Genomic DNA, 24,915 nt, shown 5'->3' with positions numbered 1-24,915 from the left:
ATTTGACACATAATTTTTCAACCTACCCATTAAAAAGAAAAAACTACTCACATTTCATCTTCTCTTACTCTTTCATATTTCCCTTCAAATTTTATTATGGATCTAAACACCGACTTTGGTACAATTTGAAACGAAATCATTGATGATTGTTTTAATTACAACATTGAAGAAGAACTTTTGAGGGTATTACGCGGAATGAAACAAGACAACAATCCCACTGATCATAAACGGAGAAGAACAATCATTGATTGAAGTCGTGAAGAAGGGAATAATCGATTGTTTAATGAGTATTTCTCTGAAAATCCAGTATACACACAAGCTCAATTTCGACAAAGGTTCCGAATGCAAAGACATGTGTTCCTCATAATTGTAGAAACCCTTGGAATTCATGATAAATATTTCAGAATGAGTGTTGATGCAGTTGGAAGAAGGGGGCTTCCACCATTGCAAAAGTGCACTGTTGCTATTCGTATTTTGGCATATGGTTCACCAGCTGACAGTGTAGATGACTATGTTCGAATTGGTGAAAGCACTGCAGTGGAGTGCTTAGAGAGATTTGTAACAGGTATAAATGCAGTATTGGAGGTTGAGTATTTGAGAAGGCCTAACAACCAAGACCAAGAACGCCTTCTACAAATAGAGGAGGCACATAATTTTCCTGGTATGTTAGGCTCCATTGATTGTGTGCATTGGGAATGGAAATATTTTATAATTGCGTGGAAAATTCAATATTATCGAGGTGATCATGGAAAACCCACAATCATGCCACAACTGAAGTATCCAATGGTCCTCATCGTGATTTCACTACATACTTGCAAAGGAGTGTACATGTTCGCGAAAGAGAAAAACACCGACAATTGCAGGGAGACTTGGTGGAACATATTTGGTCACGTTTCAAACATGATAATAATGAAAATGAATATTTTGTTTTTTATGTGTTTCTATTTATTTTAACTTGTTATCAATAAATTATGTATTTCTTTTCATAATTAAATAATAGGCTTAATTGCACTTTTGGACCCTATCTTTCCAAAAGTTGCGGTTATGGACCCCTAACTAATTTAAATACAAAACAACCCCCTATGTTTTGATTCTTTGGCAGTTTTGGACCCCCAAGGCAAAAAATAAAAAATAAAAAATTGACATGCGGCACCTCACTTAGGGTGCCACGTCAGCGTTGACTGAGTCAACAATGGATTGGGGGTCCAAAACTGTCAAAGAATCAAAACATAGGGGGCTGTTTTGTATTTAAATTAGTTAGGGGTCCATAACCGCAACTTTTGGAAAGATAGGGGTCCAAAAATGCAATTAAGCCTAAATAATATAAGTATTTTTTCGTTATTTAATATTTTTAGAAAAATAATAATATATAAATATGTATTTTAATTTTCTTTTTGAGGGAGAAATAAGTATTTTAATTTAAAAATACTGAAATAAAATCAAAATATATGGGGTCAATCGTACGACCCTATAATATAAGAGAGATGCTAAATACAGTGACTAAAAATGTGCCGAACACATTGCGAACAATTCATTTTGACAAAAATAAATGATATTTATTCAAATTGATAGAGTATATCGATACAATACAAATCTCAATTCGCTAAAAATAAAAATGATGAATCTGTGAACAAACTCACAACATCCATGTTAATAGCATAAAACAGAAAAGTACCTATGCCTACAAATATGACTGTATTTATGTCTCCGAAATACTCATGTCTTCGGATCTGCAACGTTGACGACGCCAAAGTCATTGTCATTGATCGGATCTGCACTTGCTCAAAGCTAATCTTTCAACCTGAATCAAATAAGCACGACACTAAGACGGGAAATCAAAAACACACCACACAAAGACGGGAAATCAAAACAAACAAAGTCGTTCAGAGATGACGAAATCACAAAAACAAACGAAAGAAAACAAAAAATATGTGAAATCACTTATTCAATTATGATAGAAGGAAAAGCAATTTGGAGGGGTGATTTTTAGGTCAAAATTGATCCTAAATCACCCATCTGAAAAGAAGAAGAAGAAGAAAGGGGTGACATCTAGAGTTTGCGAAAGAGAGAAGAGAGAGATGAAATATTTGTGTTTTACCTTTTTAACTCGATTTTAAAGTTGGAAACAAAAAATTGTATTGTCTCAAAAAAAAAAAAAAACTCACATCAACCGATTCAATCCAAACCGCATTGGTTTGATGCATGTTTTATTTTAAAAATCAACCGAATCAAACTAAACCAAACTGCATATTATTTTATCTTGCCGTTCAAATGAATTTTCACCTCAAAAGTGAATCAAACTACACCGCAAATACTCTTAGTTCTAGCATTGTAGATGCTCTATAATATCTTTCACCGTGACATGGGCCAGAGACGCTCAATAGTATCCTTCACTAGTTAACAAACATGACATTTTTTTTCAAATAGAGTGGGTACCATCTAAGAGCAACACGCTTGCTTACTTTGTTAAATCATCAATATTTATTCTAAAAAAGTCATTCATTAAACTTTTTTCCAGAAAAATACAAAGACTCCATTTTTAATCGAGAGAGTATCATATTTAATGTGGTCAAAAGGAATAGAGTAAAGATGAAGGGAAGTAGAGTTGACCAAATCATTCACGGCGTTCCTAATTGGCTTTGCTTGCTTCCTTTTCCTCTTTTCAAGAAAGAAAAAAATAAACAACCGCCGCCTCTTCCCTTCATTACTCAAAATTAATTACAAATTTAATACTATTCCTTCTTGTCTCTAGTTTTCATTTTCATTTTGTCGTTAATCCTTCTGTTTGACTCCGTAAATAAATTATGACCAAGAATAATTCTATGCTCAATCATTTGATTTTTCTTGTCTCATTACAAACAAATTTTCATCCTTATTTCTTTAACCATTTTTTTAAAAAATAAATACCTCTCATTACTTTAGAAGTAAAAGTAAATGTATCATTGTTAAAAATATGTATTGGATGAAACAAAACAAGATTGAACATCACATACAAACTTTTATTTTTGTTAAAATAGGGAATTCAATGTTGGAACTCTCACTCATAAATTCTATTGTCCATGGTCCATAAACTGAGCTGCATTTATAGGAAGAAATTATTGTATTTGGTAAACAAGAAATAATATGATAGCATTTTAATTCCTTAAAAAATGCTACTAGTATAGTATAGTATTTCACTAATAAAAAGGCTTAAATGCTCTTTTGGTCCCTTAACTATTTAATTGATATCGCTTTGGTCCCTTAACTAAAAAAAAGATTGTTTGAGGATTTTAAGTTTTTTTTAGTCTCGTTTTGGTCCCTTCTGTTAGGTTTTTAAAAAAAAGTTAACTCCTGGACACGTGTTACCTTGTCATTGGCTCTGAGATTTTTTATTTTTTTTTACAAAAAAAATTATTTTTAAAAAAAAGAAAACCCAAAGCCAATGATAAAGTGACACGTGTCCCAGAGTTAACACGTGTCACCTTGTCATTGGTTCTGAGAATTTTTTTAAAATAAATAAAATATATATATTTAAAAAAAATTAATTTTTTTTAATAAAAAAAAATATTTTTTTTGCAAAAAAAAAAAAAATCTCAAAGCCAATGGCAAGGTGACACGTGTCCAGGAGTTAACTTTTTTTTAAAACCCTAACGGAAACCTAACAGAAGGGACCAAAACGAGAGTAAAAAAAACTTAAAATCCTCTAACAATCTTTTTCTTAGTTAAGGGATCAAAAGAGCATTTAAGAAAAAAAAAAAAAAAAAAAGAAAGTATGTATAGTATTTTAATGTAACGTCGTAGTAATAGTAACGTAACAGAGGCGTGCGAATGAAAAAGTGAAGAGTAACAGAGACAGAGCTGAACAAAACACAGTGTCGGAAGGAAGAAGGAATCTAAACATCCATCATTTTCTCGTGATTCCCTAACCCATCTACATTCTCTTCTCTTCTTTTTATTATCCTTCCTCATACACACGCGCCATTCTCATTCCACGCGCCTTCTCTTCTTTCTTTCCTAGGGTTTCCTTCTCTCATCATCGCAATGTCCAGCCCCATCGATCGTTTCGCTCTTCCATGTCAGTTCCCCTCTCTCATTCATACATTCAATTCTTTTATTTCTTTTTCTTTCAATGTTTTGTTCTGTTTTCTTAGGTTTTGAAGGTTCTTCTGGTAGTGATGAAAAAAGAACCGAAAGAAAATCTGATTTTAAGATTTCTGGTAGTTCTAGTAATGGTGGTGGTTCTCTTAAGAAGAAAGTTTCTTCCAAGATTAAGCATTCTCTCAAGAAAAAGAGTGGTAGAAGAAAGAGTGATGGACGTGTTAGTTCTGTTTCCATTGAGGATATTCGTGATGTTGAGGAGCTTCAAGCTGTTGATGCCTTTCGACAATCATTGATCGCCGAGGAATTGCTTCCGAAAAAGCATGATGATTATCATTTGATGCTAAGGTGCCCTGCCTTCCCTACATTGCTTGTGTTAATGTGTTATTAAGTTGTTTTTATAAAGGAAAATAAGTTGAAAAAAAACTTACAAAAACTCTCATAAGTTGTTTTCATAAATTCTTAACAAAACTTATGCCAGTAGATAAGCTCATATAGGCCCTTATTATAGACGTACTCTTTTAATTAATTATATTTTATATATTTTGTAGATTTCTTAAAGCAAGGAAGTTTGATATTGAAAAAGCAAAGAATATGTGGGCTGATATGCTACAATGGAGGAAGGAATTTGGTGCTGATACAATTATGGAGGTAAATTATGTAACAAGATTGACCTCTGCAACGTTTGATTGATTGATTACTTGATGTCTTTATCATTGTGTAGTATGTGATTGAAATGTCTTGTTTTTAATTAGGATTTCGAGTTCAACGAAATAAATGAAGTTGTTAAGTATTATCCACATGGGCATCATGGTGTTGATAAGGAGGGAAGGCCTGTTTACATTGAAAGACTTGGAAAAGTGGATCCAAACAAACTTATGCAAGTTACAACTATGGATAGATATGTGAAGTACCATGTACGCGAGTTTGAGAAATCTTTTGCGATTAAGTTTCCTGCTTGCACAATTGCTTCCAAGAGGCACATAGATTCCAGTACCACAATCTTAGATGTTCAAGGCGTGGTATGTTGCCATTATTTGTTCCTCATTGCATTGTTTGTGAATTTCTTTAACTTGCAAAAATATTTATTTTATATTGGAAATTTTAGGGCCTTAAGAACTTTTCAAAAGCTGCCCGCGAACTCATTATGCGATTGCAAAAGATTGATGGTGACAATTACCCTGAGGTGAGCAATCTCAGTTCCTCTGTGATTTTCTTATGTTCATTGTTTTGATTTTATTGGTTTAGTTGTAGGAATTATAAAGATGAGCGTGTACTAAGGCCTCAATGATTAATGATTTTTTGTTCTCTTTTATGAATGATACAGACTCTTCACCAAATGTTTATCATAAATGCTGGCCCTGGGTTTAGGATGCTCTGGAACAGTGTCAAATCTTTTATCGATCCCAAAACAACTTCAAAGATTCATGTATGTAAAAAAGCTATATTTTAGCTGTCTAAGACTAGTTTGTGATTTTTGACGGTTTAAGGATGGTAATTTGGCTTGATGTCTCTTTCGAATAATTATTTAGGTTCTTGGAAACAAGTACCAAAGCAAATTGCTTGAAGTAATCAATGCTAGGTACATAACGAGTTTCTTAAACATTTTTATTTCTCTGTATGTTTTAAAAATTGTCCTTTTTTCTAAACCTTTCTATTTCAATGTGGTGTATCGTAATTTCCAAGCTTCATTATCAATTACCAATTCATATTATCCTTTAAAAGGCCTAATTTTTTGTGAACTTTAATGAAGCGAGTTGCCAGAATTTTTGGGAGGTACCTGCACATGTTTAGATCAGGGAGGATGCCTCAGGTCCGACAAAGGGCCCTGGAATAACCCGGAAATTATGAAGGTAAGGCTATGTGCTTTACTTGTCTTCTGATTTATCATCTGATGATGTACTATATCAAACTTGTTACATGGTCACTGTTAATTGTATATGGTCAAATATATTGCAGATGATTCTCAGTGGTGAAGCAGGGCGGCCGAGGCAGGTGGTAAAAGTTCTAAACAGTGAAGGGAAAGTTATTGCATATGCCAAGCCACGATGCCCAATGGTAATTTCTTGTCTGATTTTCTTAATTTGCTTGAACTGAGTGGAGCCTGTTTTGATTCCTTTTCCTTTTCAGCGTCCTTTTCATCTTATGACTTGATAGATTATGTCACTTCTTTCTTGCAGGTAAAAGGCAGTGATACATCCACAGCTGAATCGGGCTCTGAAGCTGAAGACATAGCTTCTCCAAAGGTGGTGAAGAGTTACTCACACCTGAGGTTGACCCCTGTTCGTGAGGAAGTAAGTGTTGACGTTGTCTTTTGTTAATTTGTTGTTTTTCTTAAATGCCATAAGTTTAATTGATTGATTGTAGTTTTTTGCACTCATCCCTTTTATAAATTTAATGGCACAATTTTCTCGAACCGTTTTGCACCTATTATCCTGTGACTGTGAGTTTAATGTGTAAGAAATATGGAGTAACCATTCGCAATATATAAAGGTATCACGAAGATGATCAAAATTTAATTTAATGTTTGACAAGGAGCCTGTTCATAGGATTTGACACAGTCTATCCCAAAACATGAGTTATCTACATTTTGTATTCTCTTTCAGGCTAAGGTAGTTGGAAAGTCAAGCTATGCTGTTAGTGGTGACTTAGCTGGGTATGACGAATACATTCCAATGGTGGACAAAGCTGTTGATGCTGTCTGGAAGAAGCAAGCATCACTCCATAGGTCTCATAGTACAAAAGGTTAACTACTTTAACTTATTATTTATGGTATATGCTTTCCAGTGCTTACTCACCAAAATATCAAAATTGTGATTGCTGTTTGTCGGTTTGTCCTAAATCTCTTTAGAAACCATTTCATTGAGCAGCGAGCGACACTTGTTGTCCCCTATCCTTTGGAGACTTTGAATGTATATAGATGTATGAATCTGCTCAATTAAATAATGCCTTGTCGTAATAAAAGAACCTGTTCAATTAAATATTGAATTCATGACTTAGCAATGCTGGATCAAAATGAACAGATATCTTGATAGGTTTTAATGCTCATTCTATTCTCAGTACACTGTGCAGCCTACACTATTGCCATGAATATGAATCCACTCCCTTGTCTAATAATAGACTAATGCGTAATATTTTGTTTTTTATATTTGAATTTTATTTTTACCAATTTTTAAAACAAGGTAGTTGACTTCAACTTATGGAAATGGTATATTATATGTGCCATACTGAATTTCTTGATTTTAAAGTTAAACAATTTCAAGGCTTGCAATTGAGATTTTAAGTTCTCGAAACAGTTGATCCTTGACGTTATTTTTGTGCTTGTTAATGCGTTAAGCACAAAAGGCTTCTGTTTGAGATCAGGGTTTATTTCTAATAAAAGAAGTCCTCCTACTCCTAAAACATAAGCTTTTGGGTGAATTATTGTCTTGCTTGGTTTCTTGAATTTAATTATTGAGTTATCTCTGGAAATATTAAATTGAAGTTTCCATTACAGGAACACCTCCTCTTCCTGACACGCCAAAACTACCAGAGGGTATTCAAGCTCGGATTTGGGTAGCCCTGACTGTTTTCTCTTGGACAATGTTTAGTCTCTTCCGTTCACTTGCATGTCGTATGACCAAAAAACTGCCATCAGTATCATCTAATAATTATCAGAGTACTTCAGAGCTAACTCTTGACACAACAAACAAGGAAGACTATACCGAGACCAGTGTCTTTTGCTCCATGATGAAAAGGTTAGGTGAACTTGAAGAGAAGGTTGACACACTAAAATCTAAGCCCTCTGAGATGCCTAGACAGAAAGCAGAATTACTAAATGTTGCTGTCTACCGGGTGGATGCTTTGGAAGCAGAGCTAATCGCAACCAAAAAGGTAGGATGCTATAACTTTGTTCTCCATTGTATTTTTTAACAAACTCCGGTCACAATGAATTACTTTAGTTGTGAAAATCTATTACATTAGCTATTTTCATTTTTTATTTTTTAATTTGTGCTGTGTTGTTTGAACTTTGAACAAATGTGCATGAGATCCTAGGTTCAAACCTCATTGCCTCCATTGCACACCAAAAGACAAACTTAGAAACTTAAACATGCCTAGCACATAGCAAGATAACTTCTCTTTAAATATAATTTTTTAATGTCTGATTTATGTTACTGTTGATGTTAAGTAAATATTTCACAAAGCATGGAATTTAGATGTCATATTTATTTGTTAAAAGATTAATTCAATGAAGAGAAAAGCAAATGTTACACTTGCTTGTTAGCTATTTTCAGCCACCAAAGCTAGTATATCTCACGTATTGGTTAATAGATGAATGTATTTGTTTGTGATCAGGCTGATACTCAACTAATGTTAATTACGTTGAAGAAGTTTTGTATTGTTTTAAATTTTCATTTCTTATCACCATTCGTTTCATAGTGATTTGTTCAAATTGATTGTTGCAGCTCTGCTTTTATTCTCATATGTGCGCATAACTTGTCATTGATTCCTTACTTGAGTGATTCTCTTACAATTACACTTTCTGGATTGTGCAACAGGCTCTCTATGAAGCGTTAATGAGGCAAGAAGAGCTGCTTGCTTACATTGATAGTCAAGAAGAAGCAAAGTTACGGGTACGGCATGTCTATTTTTAATACAATAAAAAACTAATGGAATTTTTTTTGTTCAAAATTCTGATATTTCTATTTATTTACTTTCCTTCATGTTTAATAGAAGAAGAAATTTTGCTGGTGACTTTTGTTGCTGCTGATAGAGGGATTCTGGACGAGGTTGTTTTACAATCAATGTTTCTATGGTGTGTTGACCTTACGCGTGATGTAAACTGAAAATTGATTTTAAATTTCTGAGTAAACTCAATGAAGAATTGTTTCAAACTTGTGTATAGTTGGAAGTACTACTTGGCTTAAAAATGAACTTTGTTGTTTTGCTAGTCTTGTTATCTCCCTCCAATGCGACTAGCGGGGCTCAAACCCGGAAGGTCTGTATCTAAGATCTAATTTTATAATGCTAGACCAACCCATTAGAGTTGTGTGATTGTTTTTATTGGTTAGAAAAGCTGTCATTCTGATCTCTCAAAACCTACATTGAATATTAGTCTATTTGGGGGGTTGGCGAAGGCAAATTAAGGTCAAAAGAAATCAAGAACTTTTCTTCGAAGATGTTTTGAAAATCAGACTCATCACTTTTAGTTTAACCTTAGTAAACCTATAAGGCACAGACAATGTCAAATTCTCTTGTCATGCACCCCCCTCTTCTTCCATGACGGATATCCTTTGACATACTCCTTTTGGTGGTTAGATTAGTCCTCTGACATCCTCCTTTCTGGTGGTTGGATTAAAGCCAAAATTGACAATGCAACCTGTGGTTCTTCGGACCCTTCTATTGTTGGCAGTCTTTTTAGAGATCAGTTTGGTTCTAATTTTGGTTGTTTCATCATCTTTTTCGGTGTTAATTTTGCTATTCATGCAGAGTTCTATGCTGCAGCATATGCAGTGGAAATTGTTTATTTATGTAATTGGCATAATTTTTGGCTTGCATGTGATTTGAAGTTGGTGGTTGATGCTTTCCATTCTAATTACAAAGTCTTGTGGAGTCTTGCTACTTAATTTTTTTGTAATCAGATGAATTTTTGAGCTTTTCATATTTATAAGGAAAGGAATTCTTTGCGCTGACAAATTAGTTGTTTTTAGTCCTTCTCATGGTTTCCATAGATAGCCCTTTACCCCTAATTTTGTTGCTAATGACTGTTTTGGAAATTGAATTTCTCTCCTTCGTTTCTGTTTTGAATGATTGTTTATTGGGGTTATTTTTTGCCTAATCGCTTCAAGTCTTTTTCCTTTTATTTCGTATGAATAGTATTTTTTTCAGTGTTGTCGATGATTGTTAGGAATTTGATGTGTCGGCATAGTTAACATGTCATTCTCTTAAAATATTTATGAATGTTAAAAAACACAGTATAACTATTTTTTGTACTCTGTCAAAAATAACTATTTTCCCCTCCCCTAAAAAAAATGTATGAAGATTATTAAATATCTACAAAACAATGACAATTTAGACGTTTAAGGTAACATATAATGGAAATAAACTTTAAAAAGAAATAATAAGTAACATTTTTAACTTATTTTTGTCAAACTATTGTAATAATCAAATAATTGAGAGTCCTTTTTATTATTAAACTAGAACATCTAGAGGGAGAATTTATTTCCTTTTTATTAAAACCTAAACAATAAAAAAATGTAAGTGTTTATTTAGTATTAATACTAAATCTCTTCTCTTTACGTTTGCTGTACATAAAAAAATGTTGTAAACTTAAGTGTTTATTTTATGTATGACTATTACTAAAATAAAATATTATAAATATAAATTAATAGTATTCATAAATTCCTAATGAAAGAGAATCCACACCACGGTGGATATTGTTGGGCATGAGGGGAGTCTGACCGTGCTGAATCAAAATATTAGATTAAGTGCAGTGCAATCAAACATCGTAGAGACAATGTGTTAATGGTCATCTGATTTTTTTAGGAATAATGTTTCATTTGTATGTTGTTCAATTTCAACTCTTTAATTTAATATGAAACTTTAACTCACATTTAATATATCACAACATCTCTCCCTCAAGTGTTAGCATCCGTGATCCAACACCAACAATCTCTTGTTCCTCCATCAAGTCGATCCATGGCTTAGATGCCACTGTTGGGTCATGATGTGGAGCCTTGAGTCAAATCAACATATTGAACTAAAAGCAACCCCACAAACGTGTTCGGACACCAGATCTCCACCCCAAACCTCGGCATTGAATTGATATATCATCTCACTTATATCTTTTATATGACTTAATTCACACTTGACAAAGAGACATCTGGCTAGTTTGCAATATATATAGGCGTAAACTAATTCTATGGGTAATATTGATGGAAATAAAAAACATGAGACGTGCGGTGGAGAGTGAAGAGTAACATGTTATAACAAAACAGACTAGTGTTTGCGTGAAAGTGAAAGAAAAAGAACAGAACAGTGTCGTTGAAATGGAAGATCCATTACAATCTCGTGATTCTGTAACATTTTCTTCTTCAGGTACCAGACGTGCCATTCTTTCTGCATTTTGCTCTTACATTGTTCATGGTTGCATATTATTCATTCATTCTTCCGAAATGTTACGTATGATTTTTGTGTTTGGTTTGGTGATTGATTCATCTATTGTGATGTTTTGGTTTTTGACAGGCAGTGATGAGAATAGAAAAGAAAGGAGATCTGATTTTAAGAAGAAACTGCTCAATGCATTTTCAAAGTTTAAGCATTCTTTCAAGAAAAAGCGTGTTGATGAGTTACAGGCTGTTAATGTTGTTCCTGCTGTTGTTGATGCGTTTCGGAAATTGTTGATCATGGATGAATTGCTTCCTCAGAAGCACGATGATTATCACATGATGTTAAGGTGCCCTATATTGACCGTGTTATTGAATAGCGGCTCCAGCGATGTTATAACACTGCATTATAGCGGAATTTAAATAAACCACTATTTTCTGTGATCCGCTACCACAGTTGTCAATATTTATCTACTTTCATGAACTTATAGATATACTATTATTATTTATGTTTTACAGATTTCTGAAAGCAAGGAAATTTGATATTGGAAAGGCAAAGCATATGTGGGCTGATATGCTAGAATGGAGGAAGGAGTTTGGTGCTGATACAATTATGGAGGTAAATTATGTAACAAGATTGAACTATGTGATGATTAAGTACTTGATGTCCTTACCATTGCATCATATGTGCATGATTTTATCAGGATTTTGAGTTCAATGAATTAAATGAAGTTATTAAGTATAATCCACATGGCTATCATGGTGTTGATAAGGAGGGAAGACCTGTTTTCATCGAAAGATTTGAAAAACTGGATCGAAACAAACTTATGCAAGTTACAACTATTGATAGATATGTGAAGTACCACGCACAGAGGTGCGAGGAAATGCATGCAATAAAGTTTCCTGCTTGCACAATTGCTTCCAAGAGGCACATAGATTCAAGCATCACAATCTTAGATCTTCAAGGCATTGTATGTTGCCATGAATTGTTCTTCACTGCCGGTAAATTTCTAACATACAAAAATATTTATGCTATAGTTGCGTTTTTAGGGATTTTGCAACCTTGAAGAGGCTGACCGCGAAATCATGAAGCGATTTCTAAAGATTCTTATAGACAATTACCCTCAGGTGAGCAATCTTAGTTGCTGTGATTTTTTATGCTCTTCATTTTCATTTTGTCAGTTTAGTTATGAAGCCTCTAAAGATGAACATATTCTTATGGATGATACAGACTGGTGGCCAATCGTTTATCATAAATGTTGGCCTTGAGCTTAGGTCGCTGCGGAGCATTTGCGAATATTTTATGGATCCCAAAGTAGCTTCAAAGGTTCATGTATGTAAGAAAAAATGCTACTGTATTCTAACTATCTAAGACTCATTTGTGATTTGTTGATGGTTTAAGGCTGGTGACTTTGATTGACACTTATTTGGAATCATTATTTAGGTTATTGGAGACCGGTACCAAAGAAAATTGCTTAAAGTAATCGATGCCAGGTATATAATGGATTTCTTACAAATTTCTATTTCTTTGTTGGATTAGAATTTTGTCCTTTTTTTCTGATTGACCCAGTGAACCAATTTGCATTATCCTTTAAAAGGCCTAATTTTTTGTGAACTTGATAAAGCGAGTTGCCAACATTTTTGGGAGGTACCTGCACATGTGCAAATCAGGGAGGTTGCCTCAGATCCGATAAAGGACCTTGGAATAACCCTGAAATTTTGAAGGTTGGGCTATGTATTGTACTATACTTACCTTCTTATTGTTCATCAGGTGATCTACTATATCAAATTTATTAAATGCTAACTGTTAATTATATGCGGCGGTACATTTTACAGATAATTAACTTACATGCTAAGCCACCATGCCCAATGGTAATTTGTTGTCTGATTCTCATATTTGCCTGAAGCCTTGATCTGAGTGGAGCGTGTTTTGATTCCTTTTCCTTTTCAGTGTCCTTTTAATCTTATGACTTGATTGATTATGTCTCTTCTTCTTGTTAAAAAAAGAAAGATTATGTCACTTCTTTCTTGCAGGTAAAAGGCAGCGATACATTGACAGCTGAATCGAGTTCTGAAGCTGAAGATAATGTTATAGCTGTTTGCGAGGAGGTAAATGTTGTCCTTAGGTTGCCATACATTTATTTGATTGACTGTAGGTATTTGTTGTTTATAAGTTTAGTTAGTTAGGTTGTTAAGTTTCTGTATTGGTCCCTTATCCTATGATTGATTGACTTCATTTATTTGATTTGACAGTTTATCCAATGTGAGGAGAGTATTATCTTTTGTGTTACCTCTTTTGTTTTGAAGGGGTTTTACCTTTTCTTTTGTTAATCAATAAAATACTGGGACGGATAATTCATGTTAAGAAATTAGGGATGATTGAAATAATACTGAAAATACATTAGACTACTGCATAATGCATATAAACAGATCCATACATTCATGAGATATTTCTTAATATACTAAAGTTTTACTACTAGGAAATAAATGTATATATTTCACACGGTTTCTAACAATTCCTTTCTTCTTGTGTTTCCCCAAAAAATCCAAACAATTGCTCCGACGTGTAGGATCCAATGGCGAGCGCTTTGGAAAAGCTGCCCAGCGAACAAGGGAAGCTGCTGACTGAATTGAAAATGGACATGGATCACATTAAAGAAGGTTTGTCGGAGCAAATTAACGAACTTTTGTCGGAATTCAAGAAGAAAACACTTTCATGAAAAGGTGAAAATTCTGTCTAGAAAACACGGCAGGACGATAAGGAAACTGTTTGTGGATGATGTTGATTGGGATTGATTTTCCCTCAATAATTGATTTTAACTTGTAACTAGGAGCTTTTGACTTCAAATATGATTTTTATACTCAAATTTGATGTTTTGCTTGTTTGACTACCTTTCTTAATTGTGTTTACTTTATTGGTTAGATGCATTTTTCCTTATGAACTCTCAAAACTTGCATTGAATATTCAGTCTATTTGGGGGGTTGGAGAAGGAGAATTATGGTTAAAAGAATAAATCTTCAACTGGAATTTTTCATTCAAATCAAGTTGATCACTTTTAGGTTAACCTTAGTAAACCTCTAAGGCACACAAAAAATATCAATATTCCCTCCGATCATATATATAAAACGTTCTCACATCCTTTAAGAAAATTAGTTAACTTCATTTGATGTTCTCAAAGTAACAGAAAAAGTAATTGCATTCTCTAAAATACCTGTCATGAGAAGCACTATAGTGGTTTTGGGGTTCAGCACTCTGCACCCTTGTCTAAGATTTAACGACATAGATTAGATGTTAGCACAAACGAAAAATAGAGACGGAAGTGGCAGTCACTCACCTCGGTCTTCATCTTCTAGTTTAATCTGCTTTGTAAGTTTTAAATTTCTTTCTTGATTTTTGATTTTTGTTTCTAAAATAATTTTTGAAAAATTGAATTCAATCGCGCAAAGATCTTTTTTCTTGAAACTTCATCTTACGGTATCATGGAGTCATAACCACCATCTTTGATAGCAATTTAAAAAATTCAAGAAAATTTTCTTGCACTTTCCATTATTTTCCTGCATTTTCCTTTTATTGATTTTTATCGTCTTTCTTCAAATTTTGTTTATATTCCCTTAGAGCTATGCTTGATCAATATTGTTTGAGTCTTTAAAATATCAATTCTCACTGTTTTGATTGAAACTCGGATTGAAGTTTGAAATCCAAAATTGTTGCCAAAACCTTCTTGATAGTGTTCATCATGATCTTCATCAATTCCTCTCTACATACTTATTCTTTTGTTATCCCTGAATTTGGTGATTGCAATAGTTTGTATAAATGATTTTCACTCATGAGTCATATTTGTGACATCGAATGCTGAGTTCTATACTTTAGTTAGCTGCATTATGATAGTTTATGCAGTTTCCTGAACTATTTGCTATAGCATGGGCATGCCTCCTCGAGAACAGATTCTTTGTTGATAGAATCACATTCCTTATATCATAGGAAAAAGAAAGAATATCAAGTTATTCTTAACTTCAATTCATTATAATCCCTTTGCAATAGAAAATGATATTTTGACAAGTAAATTTGAATCAAATTTCGACAATAATTTTTATGTTCAACACGAATTCAAATATGCGAATAACTGGGTTCAATTGATGACTAATGAAGATAACAAGATGTTGCAATTCACTAATAATTTCTTCACAATAATTAACCACGAGTTAGATAGTCTTGATCACGAGTTTCCAATGTATATTTGAACCAATTATGATTAATGAATATTATGTATATAACCCTTATGGTTGATTTGATGGTGTAGGTTTAAGACATCGAAGTGTGCTCCTCTCAAAATCACATATTTGAATCCATCAAATGCTAACAATTCATGTGTTTGATCATTTTACACAAAGTCTTGCTCTTCCTTCAATTGGATCCGGCTAGTGGAGATAGTGGAAATGGTCCACTCAATTAGTGGAGCTATTTGAGTGGCCCCACTCTTTTAAATATAAGGAAAAAAGGAAATGCTAACAAGAGTTCAAAGAAAAACTTTTTCTTGGAAATTGTGTATTCAACACATTCAAACTTTACTCTCTCCATTTGACAATATATACTTTGACCATATTTTTCTATTAATTCATAAAGGTAAATAATATCATGTAAGATTAAGGGTGGGAATAGGTCAGGCCGGCCTACAGGGGCATACGGCCTAACCTACGTCAGACCAGACCAGGCCAGACTTTTTTCTTAAATAGGGAAGACTTAAGCTTTTTTAAAAGCAAGACCACAAACTATTAGAAAAGCCTTTTAGGTCGGCCTACTTATGAAAATATGAATAATATTATTGATTATTATATTATATACTCTACTTTGAATTAAATTTTAAATTTGTCAACCTTTAAAGTAATTTAAGCTTATTAGTTTACATTATTTTTTTGCATATTTAAATGTATTATTATAAATTATAATTGAAATATGATATAATATATAGTAAATTTTTCTAAAACTTCATGTTAAATATTGAAAGAGAGTTTAATATTATTGATTTATTAGCTCACTAGTCTATTTAACCTTGGATCACATTACTTATTTAAAGATGATCATATGAAATAGGCTTTAAACAGGCTAGCAGGCCTAATAAGGCTTTCATAATGCCAGGCTTAGGCCTTACAAAAATTTGACAGGCGAGACTTAGGCCTTGCAAAGCCTAGCTCGGCCTAGCCTATTCCCATCCCTATGTGTTGGATTCGTCTCGATGAATATTTTTAAAATATTAAATTTTCATAATTTTTTTATTAGAGAATTGAAGATATCAAAGCTAAAACATATGCAGTGATACATGTGTCGGAGTCAACTAGGTCATATAATATGAGACGCAGGGAGTAAAAAGGAACATTTTCTACATAAGATTTACAAATAATTTCCTCTTTTAAATCCTTAATAAGTGTCCAGAACACTTGTTAGCATAATAAAAAAATATAATTCACAACTATTCAAAATGATGAGTAATTTCATTTAATTATTTTTTTATATGATGAAAAATATAATCACACCGTTTAAAATGGATCTTGAGTAAATAAATAAATTGCACCTTGATATAATGGAATACAATATTTTAGTATTTGAAAATGAAACCTAAATCAATTGAATTTTGTACAAAAAAAAAAAAAGAATTTTGGTATACATGGTGTAGGTTTAGAACTTTTGTGTTCATCTCAATGTCTCATATTCGAATCCATTTTCCTTTGACTTTAAACGAAGCCACTGCAAATGAATGGTGGGATTTATCACCGGATTAGTTGCTCTTTGAACTATACACCGAGTTTTAAAAATAAATAAATTGAGTATTCATTGTATTTTAAGGATTCAAATATTTTAAGGATTTATTTCAGTTTTAACTATTTTCATTCCAAAAACCTAATTCATAAGTTTTTTTAGATAGAGAGAGGCTGAAGTTTGAATTCCAATCATGACCTATCGAACAATTTCGATATTTTTTTGGGTTGAAACATTCCATAAAAGTTTAGTCCCTAAACAAAATAATGAAGAGAAAAGTAACAACCCTAATAAACTAAATGGTTGAAGATGATTACGTTAACCCACAACCTTGTCTCGTATAAGTTAAAAAATACAATTACATTTTTATCAATTTGAGAAAATTAAATAAGAGTAACAACGTTTCCTAAAGTTGTGAAATTAGTTTACTTTTCATCTATTTATTAGGAGTTCAGAAGGAGTGTATCCAAGAACAAAAGACCCAACTCTTTAAACAAGAAAACTAATCCTATTATCCAAATTTTCCTTCATTGTAAATTCATTGGTGTTGCCAAAATATCTTAAGTTTAATTCTTATGTTTGGTGCTGGTGGTATATGGATTGCGTTGTCTTTCTTGGTGACTTCCGAGGAGAAGAGGAAGCGAGGTAGCTCTGTTTCCATCGAGGATGCTCCTGCTGTTGTTGATGCCTTTCGGAAATCGTTGATCATGGATGAATTGCTTCCCGAGAAGCACGATGATTATCATAAGATGTTAAGGTGCCGTATATTGGTCGTGTTAATGTGTTATTATATGAAGTTACGTTGGTGGTTAATGAGTTTCGATATCTGATAAATCCATTAAACATTTACTGAACTTAATTAACCATTTATTTGAATTGTGTTTGACGAGTAAAGTTAGTTGTACAAAAATTATTTCTCGTTTTTTATTTTATTTTTAATATATCTGTTTTACAGATTCCTATATGCATGGGAATTTGACATTGAAAAAGCAAAACATATGTGGGCTGATATACATATGTGCTTGATTTCATCAGGATTTCGAGTTCAATGAAGTTGTCAAGTATTATCCACATGGATACCATGGTGTTGATAAGAAAGGAAGGCCTGTTTTCATTGAAAAACTTGGAAAAGCGGATCCAAATAAACTTATGCAAGTTGCAACTATAGATAGATATGTGAAGTACTCCGCACAGGACGGGGAGATATTGTTTGCGGTAAAGTTTCCTGCATGCACAATTGCTTCCAAGAGGAACATAGATTCAATAACCAAAATCATCGATGTTCAAGGCATGGTATGTTGCAATTAATTTTCCTAATTGCATTGCCTGTGAATTTCTATAACATGCAAAAATATTTACACTTATAGTTGTGTTTTTAGGACTTTTTTAACTATCTAAAGTTTGGCGAAATCAAATCGCGAATACAAGAGATTCTTGATGACAACTGCCCTGCTGTGGTGGTGAGCAATCTTGTTATTTTTTATGTTCTTTATTTTGATTTTGTAGGTTTAGTTATAGGAAACATATTAAGATTAACATATACTTATGTCTCACTGATTAATGATTTTTGTTCTCTTTTATGAATGATACAGACTGGTTCGCAATTCTTTATCATAAATGCTAGCCCTAAGTTTATGTTGCAGTGTAACAATTACAGCAATTTTGGTGATCCCAAAATAGATTCAAGGGTTCATGTATGTGAAATTGTTATACTCTCTCTAAGAGTCCATTGTGATTTGTTGATAGTTTAAGGCTGCTGACTTTGCTTGACACCTCTTTGGAATCATTATTTAGGTTCTTGGAAATAACTACCAAAGCAAATTGCTAGAAGCAATCAATGCCAGGTACATAATGGATTTCTTACACATTTCTATGACTTCGTATGTTTCAGAATTTTGTCCTAGTTTTTTCGATTGACCCAGTGTACCAATTTGCATTTTCGTTTGAAAGGACTGATTTCTTTTGAACTTAATAAAGCGAGTTGCCAGAATTTTTGGGAGGTACCTGCACATGTGCTGATCAGGGAGGCTGCCTCAGATCCGATAAAGGACCTTGGAAAAACCCGGAAATTTTGAAGGTTAGGTTATGTGTTGTGCTGTACTTGCCTTCTGATTGTTCATCAGATGATCTACTATATCAAATTTGTTACATGCTAACTGTTAATTGTATGCGGAAAAACATTTTGCAGATGATTAGTAAAGCAAGGCAACCAGGGCAGGCGATAAAAGTTCTAAATAGTGAAGGGAAGGCTGTTACACATGCTAAGCCACGATGCCCAATGGTAATTTGTTGTATGGTTTTCATTATTTGGTTGAACTGAGTGGAGCCTGTTTCGATTCATGTTCCTCTTCAGTGTCCTTTTAATCTTACGACTTGATAGATTATGTTACTTTTTTCTTGCAGGTAAAAGGCATTGATACATCGACAGCTGAATCGAGTTCTGAAGTTGAAGATAATGATATAGCTATTTCCGAGGAGGTAAGTGTTGTTCTTAGGTTGCCATAAATTTAATTGATTCATTGATTGATTGTAATTTAGTTAGTTAGGTTGTTAAGATCCCTACATTCATAGGATATTTCCTAATATAATAAACTTGTACCACAAGGAAAAAATTCAATATATCCCTATATTCATTTTACAAGACTCTAGCATATTTAGACAGTTTCTAACAATTTTCTTTATGCTTATATTGTTCTAAAGAGTCCTAACAATTGGTCGGACCAGTCGGATCCAATGAGGAGTGCGACGGAGAACAGAATGAGCACTTTTGAAAAGCTAGCCACTGAACAAGGGAAGCTGCTGAATGAGTTGAAAATAGATGTGGGACAAATCAAAGAATTGCTGTTGGAATTCAAGAAGAAAACACCTCCCACAGACGATGAAAATTTTGTCAGGAACGTGACAACAGGGGATGACGGTCCTGAATTTGTTGTTGTCAATTCGAATTGATTTTGCATTTAAAATTGATTTTAAGTTGAAGAAAGGAATTTTATCGTTTAACTCCAAACTTGATAGTTTTGTTCTTCAAATTTGTCATGGCTTCTTGTTCATAAGCAATTACTATATGCTTAGATAAATTAGCTGTATTATTGTGATCATTTATGCAGTTTCCTTAACTATTTGCTATAGCATGGCATGCCTCTTTGAGAACAGGTTCTTTGTTGAGAGAATCACATTCTTAATATGAATATCAAGTTATTCTTAAATTCATTATAATCCCTTTGTAATAGGAAATGATATTTTGACAAGTAAATTTGAATCAAAATTTGACAATGATTTTTATGTTCAACACAAACTCAATTATGTGAATAGTTTAGTTCAATCAATGGTTAATGAGTATAACATGAAATCATAATTCATTAACCATTTCTTCAAAACAATCAACATGAGTTAGATCCTCATTAATTACGATTTTCGAGTGTAAATTTGAACCTATTAAGTTTCACTAATTATAATATTCTTTGACAATATTGAACATGTTCTTCAACATGAGTTCTACTTAATATGTTATAACATGTTTTTTTTTTTGTTACAATATGCTATAAAAAGTTAGTTATTAAGTTTATTTTGTTATAAATTATTTTTGAAGATTTTTTTTACAGATTAGTCTTTTTAAGTCATACTATATTTATAATGTTACCTATTTTTTCAATCAACTTCGTTAAAAGTGTTAATAAACCTATAGGTAAATATTAGTTGTACTAAATAGTACGAGGGGAGGGGAAAATGTTAGTTTTCGAGGATCAAATTAACTCATCACTTTAAATAACTCAACTCACCTTTTCTATAGGCAAATATTAGTTGTACTAAATAGTACGATGGGAGGGGAAAATGTTAGTTTTCGGAGATCAAACGCAAAACTCTTGACTTATATCTTATTCAACTTCCCAGTTCATATTTTGTGTTGTTAATGAACTATGCAACCAAAATTAGGTCACTCACAATAATTAAAGAGACAATTATGTTTTGACAATAATAAAAAGAAGATGCTTATGTAATTGAAAATAATAACTAAAAGTGAGACAAATTTATTTATTTTTAACCAAAGAGGAACCCTGCTAAGATTCCCCAAAATATATTACCAAAGAAAAAGGTGGAACACGAAAAAAAAAAATGGAGGGGGACCAAAAACCAATACCTCCTCGTGGATCAATGAATCTATAGTTAGGCATCCCTAACCTATCTCTAACAAAGCATCCTCTAATGCTGGTAGGTAAATCTGTCCAATCAGTAAGCTTACTAACATTAAGCCCTAGATTAGCCAGAGAGTCCGCACAACAATTTCCCTCTTTATAAACATGAGTTACAAGAAAACTCAACCTAGAGATGATGTTCAGACAATTCTCCCATATGTTTATTAGCCTCCAAGGAATGAGGGTCTTGTTCTTGAACGCATTAACTACCAAGGCTGAATCACATTCTAACCATAACTTGTTCCATTGATATTGAGAAGCCAGCTCAATCGCTCTCATAGCACCAGAGAGCTCATCATGGAAACACTTACCCAAGTTCATGTTTTTCGGCAAAGCAAAGATGAAGTTTTGTCTGGTTGTCTCTAAAAATGCAACCACAAGCTGAGGTTTGGTTGTTAGATGAGTCATTTGTATTGCATTTCACCCAAAAAATTATTTGAAATGAATAATTTGATCCTCCAACAAAATATTTTTAAGCATAGTTACATGGAGACCAAATTTTTTCAATTTCATTTCTTTTTTTTAACTAAAAGGTGCTTTTATTTTTCTTCGCAAATAAATCAGGTGCCAATTTTATACGAAACTAAATTTTTTTTTCACTGAAGAGAAATCAGGTGTCCTCCTTCACAACAAATAGAGAAAATGGGAGCTATTGTATTATTCTCTTTACAAGTGTATCATTACACTAAAATATGATAACTATCTATAGGACACAAATGAGTAAGTGAATAATCAAAGCAATTAAGGACCACTAACCATACATTCACCAACGATGGTTATAGGAAGGTGGAAGATTAAGGATTGTGTGTTACTGGTGTTTTTGGTAAACTACTAGTCTAGCTTTGTTTATTACAAGCATGATCAAACTAGAAATCCCATGACATGTTGTGCAAAGTTTTTCCAGAAAATGTATGAATGTTCACCAAGTTCTTAAGTTGCTTTACGAACAGGATAAAGTTTTATAAGAAAATACCCGTCTCTTGACAGGGGAAAAACGCATTAAATGCAAGTAAAGAAGACTTAAAAGTTTAAAACGCAGAAATTGCATTGCATTAATGCAAAGGTGGTTCGACAAATCATATTACATACATTATGTATGACTCTTTTCTCTATACATCGGTACTTCGAGTGCTAAAATTCTATAAGTGATTTGCGATCTATTTTTCATATGAAAAACTACTATTTATACATAGTGAAAATAACTGAAAAAAGCTAACTGCCACGAACATCACTTCCTCCATCGAAAACCGCTTGTCCCCACGTTTTCACTAAAGAAACTGTTGCTTTTGAAGTTGAATTCCTTCTCCTACGACATCAACAGCTTTGCTTCGACCAAATTCCTCTCTGACTCGCATCTTGTCGAACTTCGAAACTTTTTAACTCTTTCAAACGCTAAGTCCAGATCATGTCGAAATCCATGTGTTGAAGATAACAACTTTAATTCCTTAAAGAACAAAAGTCAACACATATTGAGTGCATTAATCGAACCTATCGAAATTGCAGACTAACAAAGAGTGACTTTGTGAAAAGGTCTGCAAGATTATCACACAGACAAATTTCTTGATTGCTTTGTCTTCATTCTTATGAAGATCACCTCCTTTCAATTAAGCAATGCATATGATATCATATTCATAAAGGATTGTTTCATTCAATTTTTCAGAAGACAAACAACAAGTTTCTTCTATATGTTTAATCATAGACCTCAACCAAACACATTCTCGACTTTCTTTAAGTATTGCTAAAATTTCATTACGAGCATCACACAAATAACCTGCATTTATAATATAACAAAGTAACCTAATAATATATCATCATAGCATGAATAGTTAGCAATGTATGTACGTATTCTTGTTTAAGTTGAGTTTTTCTTCTGTTTTTAATATATATCTCCTCGAAGATAGTTGGTTTGTTTTTGAAGAAAATGATTAGGCTAATTTTACAATATGCAATTAGCGTAGATGGGCATACTTGTCCATATTCATATCCAATGGAGTGGTGATCACAACAGTGGCGGAGCCCTTCATAGGTTAGGGGTTGTTTTGCGAGATTTTATACAACTTTGTGTCGGTTTTAAATTTTGGCTAATCCAAATTTCTATAAAGTGGTGTGGTGGTTCATCCGAAAAATTTAAATAATTTAATTATAGGTTTATTTTGCGAGACTTAAAACAATTTTTTAATGGTAAATTTTAGTGGCCCATCCAAATTTTTTTTTTTTTTTTTCTGGCTCCGCCAGTGCAATTGTTGCTAAGGGGCCTCTTCTTCATGTTTGTATGTAGACGTAGTTGTGGTAGATAACACACTCTTTCATGATATGTTTTTGGGGAAGACTCTTTCATAAGTATTAAGGTACTGTAATTTGGATATAGTTATTATTGTTAAAGTTTTCTTTTCTTTTGTCATGTCATTAGCGTGTCTGTTTGGCATGATGTTTTTCTTCTCAAAACGTGCTTTTTTTTTGCCAAACGTGGTTTTCAACTTTTTTGTTTTGTTTGGATACAGAAAAAGTGCATCCGTGAAACGCAGGTTTTGGTGCAAAACGCCGGTGGAGATGAAGCTGAAATTCCTAGCTTCCACGGCAAAGCAAAATCAAGTTTGGATTTCAATTTTGGTGATTGATACACTTTACCAAATTACCCATAACTTTCTTCTCAATCTCACCAGATCTTGCACTCCAACCACCAGCTTGTTGCATTTTACTTTGAAACTCACAACCACAAATCTAAAACCATTAAAGGTATTAATTTCCCTTTGATTGTTGTTTGTTGAACGGAGGAATGGAATAAATCCAGACGGAGGAAGAAGAAAAGGTATTGAGAGTTCATTTTTTTTTTAAGGAAGTATGGAGGTGAGAGTTCATGAAATGAGGTCAATTTCTTCAAAAAATAAAAATAAAAATAAAAATGAAATGAGGTCAATTACCTACTATGTATTTTTTTATTAATTAGAGGTTCTAGAGAATTCTTATTTGGTTTTCTTTCAAATTTATTTTATTAACATTATTTTAAAATGAATATTAAAAAATAATTCAATTGAATCTACCAAAAAAAGTAATAATAATAATTCAATTGATAAAAATATATCGAAAAAAATCTTATCAATTTTCTTAAAAAAATATTTTATAAATAAATACTTAAAATGAATTTATGAACCGATACAAATCCATTTATGATTTTGGATAAGTCAAGAATAAGATACTTTACTTTTAAATACAATTAAAGGATTCCCTAAAAAAAAAAAAATATAATTAAAGGATAGTTTGGTCATTATACATTCAAAATCAATTTTGATTCAAACTATCCAAATAACATCGACTCATAAGAATTACTTTTAGTAAAGTGTATCTAAACATAAATCAATTCACATTCAACTCACTTTTAACCAAAATCAATTCTCTCAAACTTAATTCTATCAAAATCAATTCTCGCCGCCGCCATACCAAACACACACGCATCATATTTTTCACTACTTAGTGGACCGGTGGTTTCTCTACCCGACACAGTTAGCTAACGGCATGTCCTCTCCGACAAGTTTTGGTTGAATCATACAGAGGAAATAACTGTCGAATATTTTCTGCATTCTTTTGTATGAAATTCTGCATAAATATTGACACTGGATTTTCAGTATTCATCACTGTTGTGTTTGTATATACTCCCTCCGTGTCAAAATATAAGCAAAATTCAACTATCTTGACTGTAACAAAATATAAGCAAATTTGACTTTATTCCTCATATTTAAATATAGTATATCAAATATGCCCTTGCTTTAATTCTCTAATTTGCATACGTGAGTTTTCAACACACTAC

At 32.8% G+C, this 24,915-nt stretch overlaps 2 protein-coding genes and 1 pseudogene across 3 annotated transcripts; all 3 read left to right on the top strand.

Moving 5' to 3' along the window:
- Nucleotides 1–3,789: 3,789 nt before the first annotated feature.
- LOC11443579 (phosphatidylinositol/phosphatidylcholine transfer protein SFH8) lies at nt 3,790–9,082 on the top strand. The gene is made up of 14 exons (XM_039833633.1): nt 3,790–4,054; nt 4,131–4,425; nt 4,629–4,728; nt 4,833–5,099; nt 5,186–5,263; nt 5,405–5,506; nt 5,610–5,659; nt 5,831–5,930; nt 6,037–6,135; nt 6,258–6,371; nt 6,684–6,822; nt 7,574–7,950; nt 8,616–8,690; nt 8,791–9,082. The coding sequence occupies exons 1-14, from the start codon at nt 4,021–4,023 to the stop codon at nt 8,809–8,811; spliced, it is 1,851 nt and encodes a 616-aa protein (XP_039689567.1). The 5' UTR covers nt 3,790–4,020; the 3' UTR covers nt 8,812–9,082.
- A 1,402-nt stretch (nt 9,083–10,484) lies between these two features.
- Nucleotides 10,485–14,522, top strand: LOC11443203 (phosphatidylinositol/phosphatidylcholine transfer protein SFH6). 2 transcript variants are annotated; one of them, XM_039833616.1, is made up of 11 exons: nt 10,485–11,154; nt 11,302–11,512; nt 11,682–11,781; nt 11,867–12,133; nt 12,213–12,290; nt 12,394–12,495; nt 12,607–12,656; nt 12,788–12,887; nt 12,999–13,034; nt 13,197–13,271; nt 13,733–14,522. In XM_039833616.1, exons 1-11 carry the CDS (start codon nt 11,106–11,108, stop codon nt 13,880–13,882), a joined length of 1,218 nt encoding a protein of 405 aa, XP_039689550.1. In that variant the 5' UTR covers nt 10,485–11,105; the 3' UTR covers nt 13,883–14,522. The 2 variants fall into 2 exon arrangements, with proteins under 2 accessions (XP_039689550.1, XP_039689551.1); XM_039833617.1 differs by lacking the exon at nt 12,999–13,034 and having other exon boundaries at nt 13,733–14,050.
- Nucleotides 14,523–17,492: 2,970 nt separating this feature from the next.
- Nucleotides 17,493–19,866, top strand: LOC11441123 (phosphatidylinositol/phosphatidylcholine transfer protein SFH6-like; annotated as a pseudogene).
- The last annotated feature ends 5,049 nt before the right edge of the window (nt 19,867–24,915 follow it).

Source organism: Medicago truncatula, chromosome 4, assembly GCF_003473485.1.
Source record: "Medicago truncatula cultivar Jemalong A17 chromosome 4, MtrunA17r5.0-ANR, whole genome shotgun sequence".
NCBI lineage: Eukaryota > Viridiplantae > Streptophyta > Magnoliopsida > Fabales > Fabaceae > Medicago > Medicago truncatula.
This window is presented reverse-complemented; position numbering and strand designations above follow the sequence as displayed.